This window comes from Uloborus diversus, chromosome 9 (genome assembly GCF_026930045.1).
Source record: "Uloborus diversus isolate 005 chromosome 9, Udiv.v.3.1, whole genome shotgun sequence".
Lineage (NCBI taxonomy): Eukaryota > Metazoa > Arthropoda > Arachnida > Araneae > Uloboridae > Uloborus > Uloborus diversus.
The window spans coordinates 121,530,093-121,555,415 of NC_072739.1; the positions used below are offsets into that span (position 1 = coordinate 121,530,093).

At 34.0% G+C, this 25,323-nt stretch overlaps 1 protein-coding gene across 1 annotated transcript; it reads left to right on the forward strand.

Annotated features, from left to right (window-relative positions):
• Positions 1–139: 139 nt before the first annotated feature.
• Positions 140–17,048, forward strand: LOC129229971 (uncharacterized; the record flags this gene model as incomplete). Its single annotated transcript, XM_054864356.1, is given in 3 exon segments — positions 140–238; positions 11,954–12,010; positions 16,602–17,048. Coding segments are annotated over 3 exon segments (366 nt in total), but the record flags the coding sequence as incomplete, so codon positions are not given.
• Positions 17,049–25,323: the final 8,275 nt, after the last annotated feature.

The following is a 25,323-nucleotide window of genomic DNA, read 5'->3' on the forward strand; positions in this document are numbered from 1 at the left end:
AAATTGGTTTTCACTGTTTCAAAATTTTTGGAAATTTTACATCCAATATGTTGATTTGCATTTTATTAATTTCTGCTCAGTATTTTATTTTACACAAATTATGCTTCCTAAATTTTCTTCTTTTTTTTTCTCCCCATAGGCTTTAAAAGAAACAGGCCTTCCAAAACCAGCTGGTAGTGCTTATAATCTTTTCATAAGGTCGCAAGCAAAACTCAAAATAGACATAAAAGAACCAACAGTAAGTTGCTCCATTGTTATTTATTCAGTATGGTACAGATTGTCTGATTGAAAAGCAAAACTGTTGTAAAATGAGTTGATGACCACCCTACCATTGTTAGAATTTCTACCAAACATATGATTTCAAAATTCAGCAATTTCTGCGAGTATTTATTGTACTGTATTTCTCACACACAGGGATGCTAAATGTAAATCTGCTTTAAATACTAGAATTTAAAAGGAAAAAAAATGCTTGAAAATTCTCAATACCATAAACACTTTCCTACAGGTCAAGAAATCGAGGAAGTATAAATCTAAGATATTACGTATAAGTCGCAAAAGTGAGGTTAAAAGTTGGGATCAAATCATGAGCTGGGCCAAATTTCGGAAATTTTCCCGGAACATATCTTAGAAAAACATCACTCAAAAACATGAGCATTTTTCTGATTTTACAACAACCCTTTTAAACAGACACTTAAGGAATAAATATTCAAACATTCTGATGTAGTTTTACCTGGTCCTGCTCAACATGGTATGGCCGTTGATGTGAAATAAAGATCCTGAGCGTTCTCATCTGGGCAAGTCACGCTGAGTGATAGGAACAGGGGGCTTCTGGGGGTGATGTGAAATAAAGGCTAAAGAATTGCAGTAAAAGACTCTCGAAAAATGTGGAAAATGTTGTATTTGCAAATTATCTCAATAGTTTTTGCATGAAAATTATTGCTCATTAAAAATATGAATATAATATGGCTACAATACAAAATTTTATTAATATTAATTCAAAGTAAAAGCAACAATTAGCAAGAATCGTAATGGCAAAAACGAGTGCTTTACAAAAATTGCAATCACCGAAACAAAATCCTTTTGTGTCAAAATATTAAAATCATGTGTGTTGAGTCATAAGCATATTCATTACATTTTATTTTCCTTTTTCAAAAATCAAGGGAACCTTTCGATTTTTTTACAGAAAGTAGGTGCTTGAATTATCTGCTGGGTTTAAATTTTTTTCCAATTTTCCCTCCATTCCACTAAAAGAAGGGAAGTTGACTTATATGCAATTATATACGGAAGTATTTTTTATGGTAAATGGTAAAAAGTAGATTTACTTTAATGAATTAATTTTATTAGTTATGGATCAAACTGCAATTCTTTTGAAGTATAAATTATAATGTGTGCAATGTTACAATTTTTCAAAAGATTTCCTCAGTTAATTGAAGTTTTTTGCAGCATCTGTTCTGCCTCCTTTAGCCAAATTTTACTGCTAGAATTTCCAAAAAAAATGGGCAGGTGTAATTTGTTTCTTGTTTTTATTATTCCCCATATATGTTAATGTTACTGAATAGCCCTTTCCACTTACAACTAAGGGTTTCACTTGAACTGAAAGTAAGTTCAAGAGAAGAAATTTCTTTGTAGGATTTATCCACCTCCCAGAAAATCTTTTATTGCATTCCAAAACAAGTTAATATATTGCTCCCAAAACTGAAATAATTGTGTTAAATGCTCCATTTTTGAAAAAGATCAGGAATTAATTCTCATAGGAACTCAGTCTGCCTGTAGTTATCTTTCTCTTTGAATGATTTTTTATGAAACAAAATTTGCTCATTTTAGACTATTAACTAGTAAACAACAGAGAGATCACAAAGACAATTAGCAGATTGAGAACAAGCCACTTTGATGGCATGAAAATAAATGTAGATACAATACCAGTACTTTTGAAAAATGTAAAAGTTGTTCTGATGAAAAACTTTCTCCAGGTTATATTTTCAACTACCCACAAATACTATCACTTCTCCAGAACATTGGAGCATATCTATTTGACAAAGTACTATACACAGAAGATATAGTGCTGCTGGCTAGAGCAGTCGCCAGGATTCATAAATCCATTCAACTTCTTGTTGGACACGACAGTAGAGGCAGATACAGAAATAACTTTTGGAGGTGGCCCAAAACTTGAATAGCTCCCCCTCCCCGTATACAATTTGTCATACCAAAGTTTTCATGACTATTTTTAAATGTTTCTTTTAGGATCACTTAAGGTCTTTTATTCTACTTTTAGATACATAAATATTATGCACTAATGTGATTTAAATGAGGATGTAAAATATCGCTAAAATTTAAAGTGAAATAAGCACTAAACCCAGTACAATATCACCAAGATGCTCTAAAATGAACGATTTTAACTAGGAACTTTGTCATAATGATTATAATATGCGGGCAAATTTTTTAAATAAACCCATAAATCATTTGAGTTTTTGTAAATTAATTAATATTTTAATTATGAAATACAGTCGACGCTCGATATAACGACCATCTCCGTCCCAGAGAAAAAGGTCTTTATAACGAGTGGTCGTTATAAGAGGTATAAATTTAAAAAATGTACACCGTCATCATGCATGCCCAAGTAAATGCCCAAATTTTTTTTATCATAGGAATTTTTAGAAAAGTTGTGTGCAAAATATTATGACAGAATATTAAACAAGTTTTAAAGTAGAAAATATAGGGAGGAAAATGTTACACACTTTCAAATCTGCTACTACTACCACAACAATTTCTGAAGATAAAACCAGAAGCAGAGGTCTGCCTTTTTAGCAGACGTGATTTTTGCAAAACATTATTTTCTGTTTCAGATATAGGTGATAAATTGTGTTTCTCTTGCTTTCCAAAGAAACATTTAAAAGTCCCTCGAGAACTCCAAATCTTTAAAACCACTAGATTCAAACACCAAACTACCAATACATCTGTCAACTCCCTTTTCTTAGGAATCTGGAAATTTCTTGATTTTTCCTCCCATTATTTTTTCTGTGCTAGCTGTGGTGAATGGTAATTCCCCCCACCCCACCCCCTCTTAAAGTTGGATTTGACATTGAAAACTTCAGGCAGATGTTCGTAAACAGTAATCAATGTCATTTTAAGCTACAAATTTGTTTTATTGGAAAGAACACAAAAAATAGTGTCCGCTGATTCGGTCGCTGTATTGGATTAGACGATACAGAACGGTCGTTATAACGAAAGCAAATTAACATAGAGTTTATAGGAACAAAGTTGGGACTTTTACCACTGGTCGTTATAATGGGACGGTCTTTATAATGTGTGGTCGTTATAATGAGCGTCGACTGTAGTAGTAATTTAGAAAATCATAGCTTCATAACGCATAAGTTTTATTGAAGAATCCAGAAACTCAGGCCCGAATCTACATACCCACTGGCTCTACAGCAGAGGGGTCCACCGCCCAAGAAATCAAAAGAATAAATAAAATTTAAATTTCAGGAGAGGGAAACAATGTAAAGTAATGGGAGACTTGTTTCCTTGCTGACATAATTTATAAGTAAAATTAGTTTTCAAAAATCAGAATTAAAAAAACCCACAAAACTATCTAGAAGCGTTTAAACAGGCAACTTAAAAACGGTAAAATTTTTATAATAATAAATAAATGAATTAAAATATTAAACAAATGAATTGAAAATATAGGAAGAAATATTGGAGCAGTTAAAAATAAACAACAATCACTCTTCTAAGAAATCACTATGGGGAGGGGGGAGAAATCCAGTTGGCCATTAGAGGCCTTGTTGATTTTTTGCAGTGATCCCAAAATTTATAGATCCAGGCCTGCAGAAACTATTTCTTTGCAAATTTCAAAGCAGTTATTAATTTGTTTTTAAAGCCATGATACGGTTGAGGTGACATTTTCATGCTACTTGCCGTTTCCATTAATATCATGGTTTTGCAAATAAACTACCATGTGAATTTTTTCATTTTGCATTTTTTATGAACTGAAAAATAAATCTATAATTTCGCAAATATTTTCCTGGATCTATATGACTTTTTTAAGCAGGTCTACACATTTTTAAAACTTTTAATTATTGATTCCATCAAAGAAGAATTGATGGACGAAATCACGATATTATGTTGCCTTGAATTCGAAACCATTGAGTTAAATGTATTTTTTAGCCTGGTCTCTGACACAAGTATTACTTCTATAGCAACCAAAAATGCTTTTATTCAAAATATGCTGTGTATGTTTTGCATTCTTTTTAAGTAACTAAAAAAATATGTAATAGGGAAGTCAATTAAAAATAGTAAATGAAATAGTTAAAATAATTTATCCTTTTGGGGATGGAGGAAAGCACGGTCCTCCCCCCCCCCCCCCAAAAAAAAAAAAACAAAAAAAAATCTGCTACTGCACGACACCAAAGAAACTAGTAAACATAAGTTCTAAAGATTATAATGCACTGTTTGTTGGAAATCAAGACCTAATGCACAAACATTTTTTTATCTTGAATTTTTTTTTCTGTGAAAATGAAATATTTTTCTACACTTTTCTTTTTGTGCTAACATTTTACTTTGGCATTGCTTTTGTATAATAATACTATAGACTGTACAGAAAGTTTGTTTAATTAAGATCAGCAGAATTTTATCTGTTTTTGAAACAAAATGTGTTCAAAGAAGTCATTCGATTTCTTACTCTTATTTTTCTTAATACTTTGGATCATACCTGTTTATATATGTCCATAATAAACTGAGGATGCTAAATGATAGTTGTGGTGTAAATGTGAGACTAGCTTATGTTTTATATCAGGCAAAGCTCTCATTAAAAGTATAAATCTAAATATTGTATATTTATGAGTTTTTGAGTGTCTAGGCATTTGCTCAACATTTTGTTATATAATTCAACAGGGGTGCCCTCCCCCCCCCCCAGTTCAATGGTGCAAATACCTCCCTCCCCTCCCATTGTTCTCAACCCTCTTTCCCTTTTTTATTTTTAGCTCTCTTTTTAAATTTATTTTTTTGAAAAAATATTTTTCATTTATTTATTTTTAATTATTATTTACTATTATTATTATTATTTTAGTAGAAAAGTTCTGATTTTTAATTACATACACACTCACACAAACTAAATAAAAAAAAATGAAATATAATATAAACAGAATAAAATAAAATAAATAATTTAAATTAAGAATAAGTCAAAAAATAAATTTAAATAAATAAATTTAAAAAAGAAATCCCCCCCCCCCCAATTTTGATAATGCCAACTTGCCCCGTAATCCCCCCTCCCCCCGCCCTCCCTGTAGGCACACCTGTAATCCAAAGTTTATGTGCAGATATTTATTGCCAGAATCTGACAACAATCGTGAAATCTAAGCCCCCAGGAAAATATTTTGGGTCTTTGAGAAATTAAAAATTAAGGTAAACACACGAGTAGTGGCCGGTGCTTCAGTAGTGGCCAATTCAAGGTTTATATTTGAAAGAATAGGATTCCAGGTCTCCCAATGGGTTCAAACGTGCAGGACCTGGAATCCTATTTTTAACCGACTTCAAAAAGGAGGCGGTTATCAGTTCATACCGTATGTATGTTTTTTTTTGTTTGTCCACTCACAGCGTCTCACCTAATAAACCGATTTTGATGATTCTTTTTTTAATGGATAGGGGATGACTAAACTTAGGTCCCATTACTTTGTTTGACCATATTTGTCCTATAGAAAAAAAGTTATGGGCAAAAAACAACAAATTTCATGCAAATTTCCTATTAAATATATTTAAAACCCATTGTTATGAAAGTTTGGTGCCATACGACAGTAACATTAATAGTAATTGTAATGATAATTTTGAATGAAGGCTTCTCTGAAGCAAGCATCAAGTTTCTTCCAAGGGATATTTCGATAATCGGGAATCTGGCACTGTCGTCTCATTTTTGGCGTAAATAATTTTATTTTGGTAACCCTGCTGATTTATAGTAACCATATGTGAGTTATCGAAATTTTCCCTTCTTCAGTGCTATTGCTCCATAGTGGGGGCAAACCTAACCTGGAAGCGAGGTGATGCAGTGATTAGGATCTGCTTAGCCTTCACAATGCTACCTACCATTAGGTTTGCTTCAACTACACACACACACACAGTAGAATTTTTATCGTTATCATCTATGCGAATAACAGATGATCGGGACTAAGTAAGAAAATACAGCATTGCATAACAAGCAACTTGTATGCTGTGAAATGGAAATTAGTTAGGGAAAACGTAATACTTAAATGGTTATAATTAAGGCCCCTATATATACGAGCCGGCGCATCAGCTTAAGATCAACCATTTTGGATTGGAGCGGGTGTTTGAGTGGTTGTCTTTCCTGGCGAGTAATCGCGTTTGGCGATTGTTCACTGCGAGCGATTATTAGCGGCACGTGAATTGTTTATTAAATAAAATATTATTTGCTGCAAATTTGGCAAAACACGAAACTTTGCTGTGGTAAACCTAGCTCCACAACAATGTGAAATCCGATCCAAAATGGCTAAACTTAAGCTGATGCGTCGGCCTATCTATATAGCGGCTCTAGTTATAATTAAATTAACTACACATGGATCCCAGAGAGAGGAACAGAGATAGGTTTTTAGTGCCAATCGCTTAAAGTTTAACGCGTATTTATAGTTTTTTTTTTTTTTTTTTTTTTTTGTAATATGGAGCATTTTTATGAAAAAAATAAGGTGATGTTTCGTGATGATAACTTCTTACTATTTCTGAAATACCTACATTTACATTAAAAGTAATGAAATAAAAAAATTTTGAAAAAAAAAAATAGAACCGACTTCAAAATTGCTCTAAAAAGTGAAAAATAATTTTATTCTTTAAACACTATCGATAATGCTTTTAAACATAATTTTTGAAGTTGGCGCAAAAACGATACATAAAATCATTCACAGCTACAACTAATATACTACTATAAATTTAACCAGGCCCAGTTTCTTCACTATCACATACATTATGCATTGATGACAGCATATTTGAATAACGATATAAATCTTTCATTCGTAACTTTGGATGTTTTTCTGAAAAAAAAAGAAGAACGAAGCATGGTTACACTGGATTTTACGTTTTGTTTTCGCGCCAACTTCAAAAATTATGTTTAAAACCATTATCGATAGTGTTTAAAGAATAAAATTATTTTTCACTTTTTAGAGCAATTTTGAAGTTGGTTCTATTTTTTTTTTTTTTTCAAAATTTTTTTTTCAAATATAAACCTTAAAGTGGCCATTACTGAAGCATGAATAAGCACTGGACACTACTGGTGTGTTTACCTTAAATCAGCAAAAAAAGAAAGAAAAAAGAAATTTACCCTCATCAGTTTAAAAAAAACATATTTCTGGTGAATCCTCAAATACTGTCATTAAAAAATTAATAATACACTAAAACCTGTAAAGTTGACCACCTTTTTAAGTTGACCACCTGTCTATATTGACCGCTTTTGTCAGGAACGGAATTAGTCCTATCTTATATAATGAAGGAAAACCTCTGTAACTTGACCACCTGTCTATCTTGACCACTAATGAACACCAAGTTTGGTTTAGGGTATTGTAAAAAACCCTTTGTAAGTTGACCACTTGGTTTATTTTTTTAAATTTTATTTAGCAAATTATTTTTTTTATAGCTTTCCAAGAATATTTTTGATGCCAGACCAGCATTTTACCAACTAAATGAAACAGCAGCATAACTAAATCTCCTTTTGAGTTTAACCACATGGGAAAACTACTAAGAACCCTTTTATTCTCCAAACTTGTTTTTCTTTTGTTGTTAAGTGAAAAATTTGTAATTTTTGATTAGCTATAAATTTTTAGGAACTATTAATATAAAATGAGTAACTTTTCATAAACAATAAGACTTTTTTTGATTAATTTACTGAAATTCTAAATTTGCATGACACATTATACGTCATTCTGGGAAAATTATCTCTAAAAATATTTGAATAATATCTTAACTTATTGTTTCAAAGTAATGCTAAACAATGAAAGTGAGTTGAACAGAAAGAGTAGGTGTCAATTAGTCAAAAAATGAATACATTGTCCAAGAATTACAAAAAAAAAAAAAAAAATATTACCCCCTTTATAAGTTGACCACCTGTCTAAGTTGACCACCAAAGTACTGCACTGCAAGTGGTCAACTTACACAGGTTTCACTGTAATTTAAACCGTCAAAGAAAAGTTCCTTGTTCAGTTTAGAATGCTTTAAAAGATATACATATACTACAGGGTCGTTGAGGTAAATCCAGAAGTTTGTTTATTAACTGCCCTCTAACGGTTGTTGAGTGCATATTTGCGAATAGATTATCTAATGTGTAGTTCATATTGTCACGAGGCGCGCGCATATAGACACGTTACAACAAGCAACAACATGAGCCCGGAACAAGACAGAAGAGCAGCAATCCTTGAGTCCCTTCGTGCCGGTAAATCACCAAAGGAGATTATTGAGTGGGTATCTTCAGGTGTTATCTTCAGGTCAGTTGAGTGGATGCTTCAGAAGTGCCCACCATCATGCGCACCAAATTTCCAGCAGCGGTCATGGTCCTTGGGGTTATCAGCAGCGAAGGGGATGCATAGGCGGATTTAGGCCGAAATATTTAGGGGTGCAACAATAACAGGGATCTAAGGAGGGATGGGGTATTTCCGGAAAAACAAGGCAGTAGCGAAAGCAGAAAATAATTTTACGGCGGGACACACTTTTAAGTCTGAAAAACACAATGTAAACCATATTTAGTAAGATTAGGGGATTGGCAATTCGTAACATTTCAAACTGCAGAAAAAGTCTTAAACGAAAGTTGATATTAGAAGCAATGGGTGAATCTAGCTACTGGTTTGGAATGGGATTCATGCCCCAGAACAAACTTGAAATAGTAGTTTTGAAAACGCAGTTTTATAGTTTTTGTTGATATTTTAGAGGCAAGAAATGTACGTGTGACTCCAAGGCTCTTTTTAAAAATTTTAGTCTTATAAATGTGATTATAGTCCATATTTATAGTTTGGGTTATGAATGAGACTCATAGACTGTCTCTTATAGATTTTTTGAAAAGCAGATAGAAATACGCAACCCCCTCCCCTCCCCCATGCTACCTCTTTAACTTTTCATAATTGAAGTTTCAAAAATACTACGGAGAACAATTTTTGATGCTGTTACTGGACGGGGTGTTCTGGAGCGCTCCCCTGGAAAATATTCGAAATTGAAGCTCTAAAAATGAAGTTCTTCTGCAATAATCCATGGTATTAAAAAAAAGGGATTCTCCCACTTAAAAATTTCGAAATAGTAGTTTTCGAAACCAAAATATTAACACTCTTTGATGATAATAGAGAAAGGGGGGTCAGAGGCCCTTGTTCGAATATTTTCCAAAATTAAAGTCTTAAACACATGAGTAATTACTCTACTTGAGTCCTTAAATACATGAGTGTAAGACCATATTAGGTAACATTAGGGACGCTGCAGTTGTTCAAAACTGAAGCTCCAAAAACGCAATTTTAAACGATTTTCGAAGTATTTAGGTGATTAGAAGATCTTCCTTGGAAATTTTGCGAAAGTGAAGCCCAAGAAACGAAATTTGAGGTACTCTGTAATAACTTTAACTGGAGAAAGGGCTTTAGAGAAGAAATATTTTGAGGACTAATAGAAAAAATGAAAACGAAATAGGAAAAATTCAAAAAAAAAAAAGAAAAAAGGAAGGGGAGATATGAAAGAAAGAGGATTGTGCGAAAAGGCTCACAATTCACCGTCAATAATCTGAAGCTGTTGAAAAATTTATATGTCAATATTTCTTTTCGAAACAGAAATTAAGATTTTTCGCCAACATTCTTTTTTTTTTCGTAAAATAACTGCGTTTTCTCAAAATGAGATCTTTTCTTCCCTACAATAATAAAGAATATTTTTTTAAAAACATCTACTCAGCATTTTGTGGGGAGGGTCACCAGTCTTGTGCCCCTTCCCCCTGGATGCACAACTGCAGCAAAATGTCCGGAAGTCCTCTTTCAAAAATTTTTGTTTATTTACCTTAAAATTGCTGTTTTCGGTTGATTTCGGTGTAGATTTTTTTGATCTTCTTACAATAGCCATGGTTTTTTTTTTTTTGGACTTTATTAGCCATTCTTGTTTTAAAATAGAAGAATTTGTATTGATGTACGAATAAGTACCCAATTACAGAACATGCAATTATTCTATACAATAACACAGCACTGAACAATCAATTGTTTGAGAAGTTTCTTTATTTGCATGAAATTATTTATTAGGTTTTTTTTTTCCAAATGGATAAAATTACTTTAATTCTTAATATGAGCACAGTTATGTTTTTCTTGCACGAGCAACTTGTGATGATACACTGAATTCAAGTAAATTTACTAGTATAGCAGCTATGAATTTTTCCCCCCAACTGCGTTTCTGAGTGAAATATACTAAACTAATTTTTTTTCAAAACCCAATCAAAAATTTTGGGGGTGCGGCGCACCCCCTGGCACCCCTATGAGGGGATGTTATGCCACCTCATTTCTTTGAAGAAGGTCTCAGAATCAACGCCGATGGATACATTCACGTATTGGAAACGGTAGTCAAGCCCTGGATGGACATGGTGGCCGCCGGAAGAGATTATGTCTTCCAGCAGGACTCAGCGCCAGCCCACAGGTAGAGAAAAACCCAAGCGTGGCTTCACAGTAATGTGCCCTACCACTGGACACCCGACTTGTGGCCACCCTCCAGCCCGGACTGCAATCCTCTCGATTACTACTTTTGGGGCGTAGTTGAGGAAAAGGTTAACGCAAAATTCCGTAATACCAAGGACACGCTGAGAGCCACAATTACTGAGGTGGTGCCCAACATGGACAGGAAGGAGGTGAAACATGCATGCGGTCGGTTCCGGTCACGTCTTGAGCGAGTGGTGGCAGCTAATGGCGGCTATATAGAATAATTTCTTTTTATAACATATTTTCTATAATGTTGCAAAGTTGTGTACAAAATAAATCCTTTTTGTTTGCATTATAAGAGTTTTAATACTTGTGTCCCATTTTTCCGGATTTACCTCAACGGCCCTGTACAACTGTAAATGTAAGCACCATTCTGTTTTCTTTAAAAAGACGACAGACTTTAAAAGACTTCTTTTTCTTTTAAAAGACGTTCTGAACTTAATGAGTAACAAAGGTTTCGTTTGCATAGAGCTACTAGTGGAGCGTGGTTATTTGATTGATGACATCAGTTGTTGATTTGATGACATCTTGGTTAGTGTCCATAGGATGTTTTCATTCAACATCATCAACTGGTAGCTCTATTAAAAGGTACCTAGTTAGTCACTGGTTGACTATGGTCGAGTAGGTGCTCTATGCAACTGCAGCCATCATAACTAAATTCTTCAATTTTGAGTTAAATTTCAAACCACTAACTTATTAAAATTTTTGGAGACATTAATATGTTGTTCATAAAAACAAATAAATAATTTTAAAAATGTCATTGAAAAACTTGAATTTTATAAGTGTCAATATTATTTTACTTGTAATGTATTATTTTACTTGGAAGCTTTAAGACAATAGAAAGACTGACAATTCATTAGATTAAAAATTGTATTTGCGTTGCATTTTTTCTTTCTTGTTCTGATAAAACTAGTTTTCAAGGTATTTAATATTATTTTTTAGTTACCTAGACGACCTAACCCTCAGATTTGTTGCACCCTGTATATTTTCAATTAGTTCACAATATATTGATTTAAAAATGTTTTGTTGATACAATACCTTTAATTTTAGCATGTAAACTACCCAAAATATTTATTACAATTTTGGATAATTCTAATACAATTTAAATAATCCTAGACTTTGTATTACCATGTGACCTGAAGTAATTGCATTTTCTCACATCTTGCCACTTTTACTTTGCATTTTTATTTATTTTTTTATTTATTAAAAATCAATTCTTAGAGTTCAATAATTTTAGCATTCTTTACTTCTCTTTACAGAAATTTATCAAGGAAGTAGCTGAAGTTTGGAAAAATTTACCAGAAGAGAAGAAAAAAGTATATTTTCATATTTCTAATTGTTTATGCATATACTGTGAAACCTCTCTAGGAAGAGGATTCTCCCCTTGTCCCTGTGAAAATCAGGCATTAATGGAAGTAGTTGCTTAATGGTGGTTGCATTTAACTGGATAATATTGGAATTTAAACAAATATGCTATAAAAGCAAAAAATTTAATCACAATACTTTGTTAAATAATTATAACTTTTTTGTTTAAAAAAAATCTCAGTTGCTTGTGTGTGTTTTTTTTTTTTTTTTTTTTGAGCAATCACGATTGCTTATTGTTCTCACTTGACCATTTTTGGCGTTCGTGCCTTTTTCAGCTTGGACCAGGCCTGCAGCACCACCGTCCACCGGCGGCGGTGCGGCTGGTCCTGAGCACTGTCCCCCGGAATCCACTTTTGCTGGGCGGGTGGCGTCCATGTCCCACACACACGAACGCCTACACACACACACGAACGCCTACACACACACACGAACGCCTACACACACACACGAACGCCTACACACACACACGAACGCCTACACACACACACACGAACGCCTACACACACACACACAAATGCCTACACACACACACACACACACACAAACGCCTACACACACACACACGAACGCCTACACACACACACGAACGCCTACACACACACACACAAATGCCTACACACACACACACACAAACGCCTACACACACACACGAACGCCTACACACACACACACGAACGCCTACACACACACACACAAACGCCTACACACACACGAACGCCTACACACACCCACGAACACCTACACGCACACGCACGTACACAACACTCACTCACACACATGCATACATACACTTACGCACCCACACACATGCGCCTACACAAACACACACGCTCGTGATTGCGAAAAACATAATTTGAATTCAAGATGCCAAAAATTCAAATTAATTTTTTTTTTTTGATTTTAGAAACTAATTTTCATTTCTTAAAATGAATGTGTGGTGTCTGCTACATTGACCACGCAGTTTTTTTATTTTAGAAGCACGGAAAATGCTAAATGAATGCCTTAAGCTAGGAGAGGGAATGAGTAATCAGGAGTGGAATAACCACTTTCTTAAAGCAAAATGACACTTGATCCTTGTCTTATCAAGGAGATATTGTGTTTTTTCCTAGAAGGATTGTGACACCAACCTAAATCTCATGTTCTTTTAAGCCTTAAATACCAATGTGATGTATATGTTCCCGAAGGGAATGACCTCACAAACTAATAAAACCCCTTGCACTGTTTTTAGGATTGAATCCAGATTCAATTTTAAAGTCATTTTAATATTATTAAATATTATTATTATTTATTATTATTATTGTTTTTTTTCCAAGGAAGAAAATGTGGTCATTTTGAGAGGGAGGGTATCTAGAGTGTTTGCTTAATTGAGGGCAAGTTAATATTGAATTAATTAGTTATCTTCCATCAAATTTTGGTCACTTGACTAGGTGGTCGGCTGGAGAGGTTTCACTTTATTATCCTTCCATATTAAAATGTATTAAGCATGATAGTTCAGCTTTCTGCAGAAATATTTTTAATTTTTATTAATGTCATATTCACTGATAAATGTAACAATTACTTAACATCAAAATTATGTTAAAGTTATATTTATAGCCTGCTACCTGTGTTCCATATTTCACATGTGAGCAGGGGCGTAGCTAAGGGGGGGGTTTTGGGGACAAACCCCCCCCCCCCCCCCTCCCCGAAACGTTAGTCTCAAAAAAAAAAAGAGAAAAAGAAGAGAGAAGAGAAAGTAAAAAAAAAAGAAAAGGAAAAAATTCCAAGCGATTATATAATATATATATATATATTATATATATATATAATATATATATATATATATATATATATATATATATAATATATATATATATATATATATATATATATATATAATATATATATATATATATATATATATAATATATATATATATATATATATATATATATATATATATATATATATATATAAAGTAACCCCCCCCGAAAGTCGGGTCTAGCTACGCCACTGCATGTGAGCTAGATCATTCATGGAACGTCCTTTTCCTGCCAGTCACCACATTTGGTTAAACCCTCACCAGGTTAGGTACCTAAATGGGGTTTAAATAAAGAATAATGCCCTCTTGGTGCTGTCACATCAGTTTTTTCTTTTCTTTTTTTTTTTTGCAATACCTTTTCAACTAAAATACAGGGTGACTGAAAAATCCTTGACTCATTTAAAAAATTCATAGAAAACCAACAAATTGTCGTATGAATTTGCGGTTTGCACCATAATACTTCACAGATTCAAGAGTTTTTATGACATCGGGGAAAAAAAAATCAAAAGGGGCGAAAAAGGAAAAAGACATTTTGCAGACAGGGTGTCAGTATATGCTATGCTTGTAATTCTTCGTTTAGTAATTTTCATTCCTTTTTGCGTTTTCCCATGTCAACAAAAACAATTTAAAAGTTACTTTTAAATTGTTTAAATATTGCATAATTAGTGCTTTAATACTCATTGCAGTTATAACTTATTCTAGAGAGCAAATAGTTGAGCCCGCTTAATGGAATAGGCAATTTGCCATGAAAAATTATTCTAATAAGCCGGGTATTCCATTATCCGGGATAAAAATAACAGAAATCAATGGTGAAATAAACTGACATTTTATTTCCAATAAGCAAGCTCGACTGTATTCTGAATTTTAGTTTCAAAATTTAGGAAAATGATCTATATAACGCAAAAACTCCGGTCTCAAGGTGTGCATTATAATGGTCTTCTACCGTAACTATATCTAAAAGGTTTGAGCAAACTGTATCTAAAACTATATCTAAAGGTCTATGCACATTGATTCATCGTTCACTTAGCAGATTACTTATAATCAGCCCGTTTTCACTTGTTAATTTGTAGAAAATTTATTTTTCAAATTAAAATATCTCTGTAAGATCGTTCATACTTGCTTGTCGCCCCCCCCCCCCCAACCTCCCTCCCATACAAATGTATGCATAAATAATATAATTAAATCAATAAAAAGCTCAGTTGTACAGAAGGTGATATAGGAATTGCATCTTTAAAAATCATTATCATGATTAATTAATGAATTATCTTCACGGATTTAGCAGCAGGCAGCTAATTTGCACGTTGGTGCTTCCCTGGGTTTAAGTGTGAATGGTCCTCCCAAGGTCCTCTTTTTAATCCTAACTGGTCTTCTTTAGTCCCCTTTTTGATTAAAAGTGGTCCTCTTTTACCCTTCACTATGGCTAAAATGAGTTAGGAGCCCTGATTACGGTTAAATCTACTAATCCAGGCCTACTTTCTTACTAGAAATTTGGCACTGATGACTCACAACAACTAACACTCGTCAGAGCATTGTTTTTTCAGCTTGTTAATCAAAAATATATGCAACAAACAGTATGATTCATTCTTTAAAGTTTGCTTGCAAAATGTTTGATGTAGTTCAAAAAAAAAAGTATGTTTGTGTATGATTTCTAACAACTTTGTTAATCTATTTTTAATACAGTAGAACCCTGTCATACCACACTTTAGTATACTGTAGAATCAGTATACTAAAGTGTGCATGTCATTATGTCCTCTAATATTTTTAAAAATAGAGGAATCCTGTTTTCTTTCAAACCTGAAGTTTCTGTGTAGTTTCACATTTTTAAAATTTTTAATATACAATAGCTACTACATTCAATTCCAGGATCTTTATGTTCCAAAAAAATATATCACGTCATTTCAGGAGAGTTTGACTTTGTGTTTAATTCAGGGTCTATTAGTATTGTGCCGTATTGCTGTCATTAATTTACGTTTGGTGAACAAAGTTCCATTATGCTATGGTTATGGAATAAAACAAGAGCAAAAATTATCCCAAATACCCTCAGTATCACAAGATTTCACTGTATAATAATGTTTAGTAAACCTTGAAAAAATAATGGCTGAAAATAATAACGACACTAAGGATGAATTTACTCTCAGTTTTTTTTTTTATTTTTTACTTGATATAAATGTTTTACTAGATCAACATGCTGTGAGACAGAAGGAAAATTCATATGCCCTTTTTACAGAAAGCAGGTATGGTACCAAAAAAAGAAAGAAAACAAAAAAAACACCTGTTGTAAATTTGACATTTTAAGTAATTTTAGGTTAGCTTTGCCGTACTAAGCACAAAAAGGGTATCGGCAGTTGAGTTCAAAAGGAGAAATTTCCATTTAAAGTTGTGGGCCTCCATGTATTTGATTCAGATGCACCTTAAAGAATTTTTTTTTTTTTAATATTTCTCATTAACAAATGACCATAAAACGTTGTATTTGTGTTAAATATGTGACAAAGAACCACCTGCTGACAGTAACTCAATTTTGAGAAAAAATGCAGTTATGACTTTTGTGCTTAGCATGGCAGAGCTCCTCTGTAACAGTAGGCGTACACAGTGAAGTGAATTAGATTTCGTAAGATTTGTTCTTTGATCTGCATCACTTTTTATTACTGTAAAGTTTTTAATTGTACGTTTAGTAATGGAAGGAGAAGCAAACGGTTTTAATTAGAGACATAAGCTATAGGTTTTTTTTTTTTTTTCACTTGCAGGAATTTGAACTTCAGGCTCAGAAAGACAAAGAAAGGTTTGCCCTTGAAATGCAGAACTGGAAAGATAAATTAGCCAAAGAGAATAAGTTGGACCTCTTTAAAAATTTTGAAGAAATGCGTAAAAGAGGAAAGCTATCTGTGGACGTAGCTCTACAAGACAAGAAGGAAGTTGTCTCAGAAACTAAGAATAGAAGTGTTTCAAAAAACTGAATTGCGACAATTTTAATTTTGAAAATTTGGAATATATGTGGGAAAGGGTAATTCCTGCTGAGATGTGTAGCAAGGATTTTGAGATTCTACTAAAGAAGACTAAACAGACACTCTTGCTGTTTTTTACTTTTTTTGTCATTGTGTACAAAAGTTGAGTTTTCGTGTAAGCATATGTGAAAATCTTCATTTATTGCAAAAAATAATGTAAAATATTCTGTACTATCAAAACATAATAAATTTTTGAAAAAAAAAATTATAATGTGGTAATTTATTACATTGTAATTTTCTAAAACATCTATTGGATGTTGTATTTTTAATCACAATGAAAATATTCTTATTTATTTGTACGATCTTATAAACTTTTTTTTTTCAATTACATTGATCCAAGAAAGCAAATTAATTTAGAATGTAAAATCCCCTTGTTTTGGGGGGAGTGAGTTTCCTGCAACAAAATATGTGTCTTGATTGTAAGATTCATTATTATTGACTAATTAGAGGTGATTAAGTATTTCCTATGTATCTCTTAAAATGAATGAATTTTCAGGAAAATTATTTCCAACTTCCTTGGAGTTAAGCTGGGACATATTGTTACGAATTCGGTGCAACTTCAAACTTTCTTTAAATGATGACACAGTTCTTGAGAAAAGCACAGGAGATTTATTTACAGCTATGTACAGGAAATGTAGTTACAACTGCTAAATCAATCATCAGCAATGAAGCAAATATCAATTAACGCCGTAAATGCAACGGTAGCACACGTATTTACATCCAAATACGCAAAAACACAGCGCAAATGCTTCACAATAAACAGAGCAACGGCTCAGACGAAACTCTGACAGTTAAAAAGTAAAACTAACCTTCATTCAAATGCCAAATGGCTTTTATACTAAGCAAAGAAATATCCAGAAAATCCTATTATGTTCTACCAATTTCTCATATTTTCTTTTTAATCTATTCAGTCTTATCATTCGGAAATAGGTTGACCATATACTTCATTCGAATGTGAGGGGATTGTATATGCATTAAACTATTTACAGCTTAAGTTGCTATGATAACTTTGGATGACAGTTAATGGAACAAATTCCAAAAATAGCCAGATTACAACAAATTAATCATAAAACTATTTACAGAATTTGTAATAATAATATTAAGGAAATTTTTATATTTTTTCAAAATGCATATATTTTTGAAAAAAATAATAATTTTGTAAGCTCTTTTCTTGCTTGTTTAGTTTTTCTGTTAGTGGAAACATTTTGAAAGTCGCTAGAAATGGCTAAATGCCTGTAATTCAGTGATACCCTTGGTACTGTGTAGGCTCTCAGAAACTTTTGTGTGTGTGTGTGTTCCGGTATATGCAGCCTAAAATCTTTACAGACTGGTACAAACTTTTTTTTACTTGCTGGTACTCTGAAAAGTTATACTTGATTCCCTTCTCCCAAACCATTGTCTTTTAGTTTGACTCTGAAAGACTGTTTGTTAGATTTTTTTCAGTGGCAATATGAAAGAAGCACACACTAATTCCCAATTTTTATGTTGCAGCCTATGTGAAAAGGATGTTAAATTGTCATAGGTAAGTGAAGTGAGAGAAACAGAGAAGAAAGTGCAGTGAGAAGCAAGGGGATGAAGTGACAAAATTAAGAATTTTGAGATAGACAGTACAAAGGGTAGGTGAGCCTCTCCTCTGTCTTTGGGAAAGAATTAGTACTGGTAGCCCTAGTAGGTGCTGCTGTACAGCATGATTTAGAAAAAAAAGTAATGAAAGCCTACCCAGGACGTTACCTTTAAACCTATTTTACTCAAAACTTGAAAATGTCCTCTTGCATCCCTTTGCTTCTCACTGCCTCAAATGGTCTTATTATCGCTGGTCTTATAAACATTCCAAGATAATACTTTCATAAGGCTTCATATTCCTACTTGTCAACTTTTACTTTCTTCTATATCTAATATATAGAAGAAAGTATTGGATTCGTGCAAATTTTTGAATTTCGAATTTTGACGGATTCGAACGTTTTGAGGTGTGCTGAGTCCATTTCGACTATTTTTGGAAAATGTCTGTCTGTCTCTCTGTGTGTGTGTGTGTGTCACGGTTTGGGGTCAAAATGTCGCCACCGAAATGTCGCGGGACAAAATGTCGCGGCCAAAATGTCGCCGTTCCAAAATGTCGCCGGGCCAAAATGTCGCCTGTCCAAAATGTCGCTGGTCCAAAATGTCGCCGGTCCAAAATGTCGCCGGCCCAAAATGTCGCCTGCCCAAAATGTCGCCGGGCCGAAATGTCGCCGGTTCAAAATGTCGCCGGGACAAAATATTGCCGATCTAAAATGTCGCCGGTACAAAATGTCGCCTGTCCAAAATGTCGCCGGTCCAAAATGTCGTCGGTCCAAAATGTCGTCGGCCCAAAATGTCGCCGGGCTAAAACGTCGCCTGTCCAAAATGTCGTCGGGCCAAAATGTCGCCTGTCCAAAATGTCGTAGATCCAAAATTCGTTTATTCAGTTGGTAAGAAAAATTTAAATGTACAAAAATGATGTTTAACACCAAATTTGCAGAATAAATGGTTACTGCCTTGAATGAATGTCTTCGTTAAAAATGGGACTGGACTAACTGAGTTTCATGATAAATTCTAAAAAGATTATTCCGTTTTGATTCGCAACTCTCGGCTGTTTTTCAGCAAACAAATAGAATACAAGCGTTACGTTATCTTATTTCTTGTGACTCGCTATCTACCAACTGTAAAACGTTCTGACGGCGTTCAGTTCTGACGTTCGCTAAATTATTTTAAACTTTTCTTCAAGAATAGTGTGCGTTTGTATGTGACCAATTTTTTGGGGACATTCTACGTCAAAACCTGTAGTAAGAATTCGAACGATACCCGCAAGTACCCATATATGATTTAGGGCTGCGTGGTTTTTTGCGTCAATTCGTTCAAGATAGTGGAGTAACTGAACGTTTTCATCGATATGCGTGACTGTCATTGCTCAAAAAATGATGAATGGAATCAAATAAAATGTTAGGAAGCAGCACGGGGACAGATTTTGGGCTCAATAACACCAGAGGGTGGAGCAATCGAATGTTTTTTCCTTTCTTTTTTATTATCTGTGATTGATATATCTCAAAAAGTAATACAGTAGACCCTCGTTTTCAGCGGGTTTATTTTACGCGGTTTCGATTATACGCGGTTGAAGATTTGACACCTTTATTTTATTTACGCAGATGAGTTTCGGTTTTACGCAGATGCGGCAATGCAAACAGGTAACATTTTCCTCTCTTTCAAAACCCAAGCTCCTAAAGATTGCAGATTACACGTAACTAACTGCATTTTGGCGTGCTAATAATCGAACTTGGGTCCTTGGAGACATTTTATGCGATTGGTTCCAGAGCTTTTTCCATCAGAAGTAAAGTGATTAAACTCACACAGTTCAGAACTCACTGGAAGAAGAGCTTTTAGGAGTGACAAAGGAGGTCAAAACCAACGCGGATACCGACTCCGGTGACACACAACCAAAAACGCTCACATTGAAAATTTTCGAACCATCCGTAGACAATAGGAATGATCTTTCTGATTTGCTAGTGAAAGAAGATTCTATCATGGAAATGACGCAAGTGATCATGGATGAGTTAATGCTAAGCAAAGAATTGGAGGAAAAATTCTTAATGACTACCAAAAAACTATCATAGTCAGCTCTTCTTCATAAACAGAACACGAAATTAGTTTGTTTTCTTTATGCATATTGTGCATAAAAATTGATATAAGTACACATTAAACTTATTATACAATTAGTCATCACTAGAATGAAGTATTTTTTTTAATGGATGGGAGTTCCCACTGCAGTTTTGATCTTACTTTAACCAACGTATATCTCACTGAAAACGTAGTTTTTTTTTTTTTACAGTTCTTAGGGTAATGTTGATAAATCTATGAGAAAATTAAATTTCATTAAGATACTTTTCTACTTTATTTCCACCCTGGCCCGTGATTTCGAATTTTTCCAGTGAAAGGGGAGAGAGAGTATAACGGGCGTATGTATAACCAATGCAAATTTCATAGGATTGCTATAAAAACCACTCCCACTTGTATATAAAAAAAAATTCAAAGTCGAGGGATATTCCGCCTGATTCCCTAAATGACTGACCTGTCGCTACCGTAATAATATGCTAGAGTGAAGGAGTTATTTGTTTTTACTTCATTACGCCAAAAAATACAAACCGCCTATTCTCTTGCCATATTCAAATTGCACCTCACTATTCTTTCATTCGCGTTTAGAACAGTTAAGTTTTACTTCTATACCAATTTTTTGTCTGAATCCTTGCGTTACATCTTGATCCTTTATGTTACATCTTGAGTATTATTATTAATCAGATTAAACAAGAAAAAGAATTCCGTTGCAGCAGCCTTTCACATGTTTACGTTTGAAATAGTATACAGAAAAACGTATGTTTTTCTGAAAACTATTAATTTTCTGGAATTAATCTGATGTTTACGAATTAAGACAGGAGAAAACGTTTGGAATTTTTGAAGGAACTTACTTTGAAAGGCAATTAATATTCTTTCGCAACTTTTATGCTGGAAAATATCGACGTACATTTAAATTTTTCGTACAAATTGAACTAGCGAATTTTAGGCCGGCAACATTTTGGACCGGCGACATTTTGGACCGGCGACATTTTGGGCCGGCGACATTTTGGACCGGCGACATTTTGGGACGGCGACATTTTGGACTGGCGACATTTTGGGCCGGCGACATTTTGGGCCGGCGACATTTTGGACCGGCGACATTTTGGGCCGGCGACATTTTGGACCGGCGACATTTTGGGACGGCGACATTTTGGACTGGCGACATTTTGGGCCGGCGACATTTTGGGCCGGCGACATTTTGTACTGGCGACATTTTGGACCGGCGACATTTTGGACCGGCGACATTTTGGACTGGCGACATTGTGGACCGGCGACATTTTGGATTGGCGACATTTTGGGCCGGCGACATTTTGGCCGCGACATTTTGTCCCGCGACATTTTGGCCGCGACATTTTGGGCGTATACCGTGTGTCACGTCTGAGTGTGACCAGTTTTTTTGTGGCCGCTTTACAGCAAAAACTACCGCATGAAATCGAACGAAATTCGTACACATATGTGCCCCTATGTGAACTTGTGCCCATTGGTTTTTGGCGCGAATTCTTCCAAGGGGGGTGGAGCAATGGGACGTTTTTTCAGTTATGCGTGCTTACTATTCCCCAGGAAATAACTGGCGGAATCAAACAAAATTTGGTCCATATGTTGCCATTAACAGGAACAGTTGCTGATTCAATTTTGGTGTCAATAACTCAAACGGGAGTTGAGCTATAGAACGTTTTTCGTCGTCAATTGTGACTGCTGTATCTCGAGAAATAATGAACAGAATGAAAGAAAAAATTATCGGCGAGTAGCCCTTAGTGGGTATAAGAGCTGATTTTATTTTGGTGTCAACAGCTAAAAAGGAGGTAGCGCAATCGCAAGTTCTTTTTTTCGATTGTGAGTGACCTATCTTAAGACGTAATGCTACGTTCTGGTTGAAATTTGGAATATATGTGAATCCATATGTAAACAGGCTTTGGTTCAATTTTGACGCCAATCGCTCCAAGAGGTGTTGATTTTTTTTTTTTTTTTTTTTTTTTTTTTTTGCGAATAAAAATAGCTTTATTAATACAACAATAAGAAAGATAAATCGCATAGACTAATAATAAGAGTAGACCGAGCTATGGCAACCCTTTTGCTGCTCATAAACCAAACCATGTGACTGGTGGATATTCGCAACTCCAACGAACTATAGGGGGCACTGAAGTCACTGTCTAATGGCGGAATTGAAAACTAAAACAAACGCACATGGTAACGAAGAAAATGCTAAAAGTGTTGTGATTTTTGTTCGTACGTATGATTTTTTTCGCTTTATTCTTTTTAAATTAATTTTCAAAGTCTTGTGGATATTCTGGCCCACGTAGAAAGAAATGAGAATTCAAGAAGCATTACTAAACGTCAAAGATTAATGCAAACTACGTAGTTCGTAGTTCTAAGCAGCTATTTCCATGATGTTGAATTCGATATTTATCAATTCTTGATAAAACTAAATAATAATTGTGGCCTGACAAGAACACCAATTAATGCTAGAAAATTCAATATGACATTACAAATTATTATCGAAAGAAGATGATACTTCTTTGCCTTGCTTGGCTAGCGCTTATTTTTTTTTTCCATTTGTAGCTGAGTTACTTCTCTCGAATTCCCTAATCGGTTCATTTAAAAATTTTCTGTTTCGATTTTTCTAATTTCTGAGTTACGATTTAATTGTGTCATGTTATGCAAATCATCTACAAAATTATTACGGATATATGGTGGTAGTTTTCTTTTCAGTTGATTGACCATTATTTCTTTTCACTTATCGAATTCTGTAATCTTACTACCATTTTATTCCACTCATGATAAAAATTAAAAATGGTTTAACTAAAAACGCGAAATCTCGCCAAGGCTACTTTGCTCGCACAATACCAAAATTATAACCCTAAACAAATTTGGCGAAACCTTTCAGCTGAGAATAAAAGGAATAAAGTAAATTCTTTCTAGGTTAAACATTTTTCATTTTGTTTTACGATAATAAATCCAAGAAAATATTTTGCATACTGTCCATTCCAACTAAATGCTGCTGTAAAATATGATTAGTTAAATTAATTTAAGATTAAAAAAAGCTCATATTCTTACAAATTCATACAATAAAAAATTTTACCTGGTATAACGTTATCCAATTTTGTTAATCCAGAGTTTTCTTGTTTACGCGTCCACCATTTAATACTTTTTTGAAAGAAATAAGGAAAACTAACATTATTTTGAGAAGCTCGAGAATACTCTTTGGGGACGAATTAATTTCTGTAGCTGAAAGCAAACTAAGACACATCGATTGCGTTAATAAATACTCAGAACAAACTGCCTGTGTTTACGTCAACAGACACACATGGAACTAAAACGTGGTAATGTTTTAGTTCATTCGGCAGTTTTGTAAATCACCGCAAGGTAGCGTATTCGAGCGCTGGAGTTCCGAATCCTAGTAACAGCGGGCGTTGATCGAAGCAGACGATCAACGCGAGCGAGAAATAAAATAAATAGAATTGATGGAATACGGAAGAATGAGCTTTTATGAAATCCTATTTGTAAATTTGTTATTCTAAGTTGTAAATATTTTGTTAATATAGTGAGTTTTTCGTTTAGATGGTACTGTGCACTTTCTTTAGTCAATTTCAATAACTCTCTAAGCAATAAAAGATGCAAGCGACGAAGAAGAATCAGCAAATGGTAAGATTTTTACCTACAGTTTCAATTTAAGATACCGATTAGTACAGTTTTGCGTTAACGCAAAACGTTTATGCCATTTCGTTCACGCCAACGCTGACAGCTCCAAAGGAAATAAAAGTTACCGAAAACTGATCAAAAACTATTACTAATGTCAAAATAATGCATAACTAAAAGAAAAACAGTTCAATCTCTGCACCTGGAAGTTTTTTTTTAATGAAAACACATTGTCGTAAAATACATGTCGAGTGCCAAACTGTAGATAATGCTGCCATCTAGCAACTATGCTGCCAAAGTCTTCGCCAAGCCCTTCCACTAGTCACATGATACATCTATGAACCAATTTTCTTCATCAGCAAGAATGAGTAAGCTCGGTCTACTCTTATTATTAGTCTATGATAAATCGTAATAGATTGTCGTCTGCGTATTTCTCGTGATTTTAATTGTATGGAAATGATCGGAAATATTATCTCAATGATTTTAAACTTTTAACTGTTGCCATCTTATGTTTGTTAACAAATAAAATATTTGTAATTAATTCAAGCAAGGCTTTTAAAATAACTTTCAATTTTCGCTCTTTGCTTTGCTTTTGTAATAATTCAGACATCGGGATGGTCGTCAAGTTTTTGCATGTGAAATTTTGTTTTTGTTGGGAATATTGCTTCCTCGTCAAGCATGGGAAGGGATCAGAAAAAAAAAGAAAACTATAGAAGGAAGTTTCGTGATGATCACAACATACTACTCATACTAGTTTGTTGACTACACATTCACCCTTTTTACAACCGCCTCTTTTTTTTTCTTCATAATTTTATATTTGTAAACTTGATTTTTGTTATTGAATTAATAGTATAGTTTTTTTTTTTTTTTTTTTTGCAAAATAATAAAGCTCTTTAGTTGCCAGATTTTTCATTTGTTTTCAAACAAAATTCTTTTATACAGTAAAATGGTTTGAATTCTAAACTCTTATTTTACTCATCTGGGGTTGGTAAATTCTCAAAAAACCGAGGCCAATTCATATTTCACGCAACTAGGACGTTATTCCATGCTACCTATGCCAGGGGTCAGCAAGTAACTTTAGGATGTGGTCTGGATCATTGAGAAGGAATAAAATGTGGTGAGAGTAAAACTTTCAAATCTTACAGCAAGGAACTCGAGTCACACCAATTTTAATGCCAAGTACTTTTCTCCGCACACGCCCCAC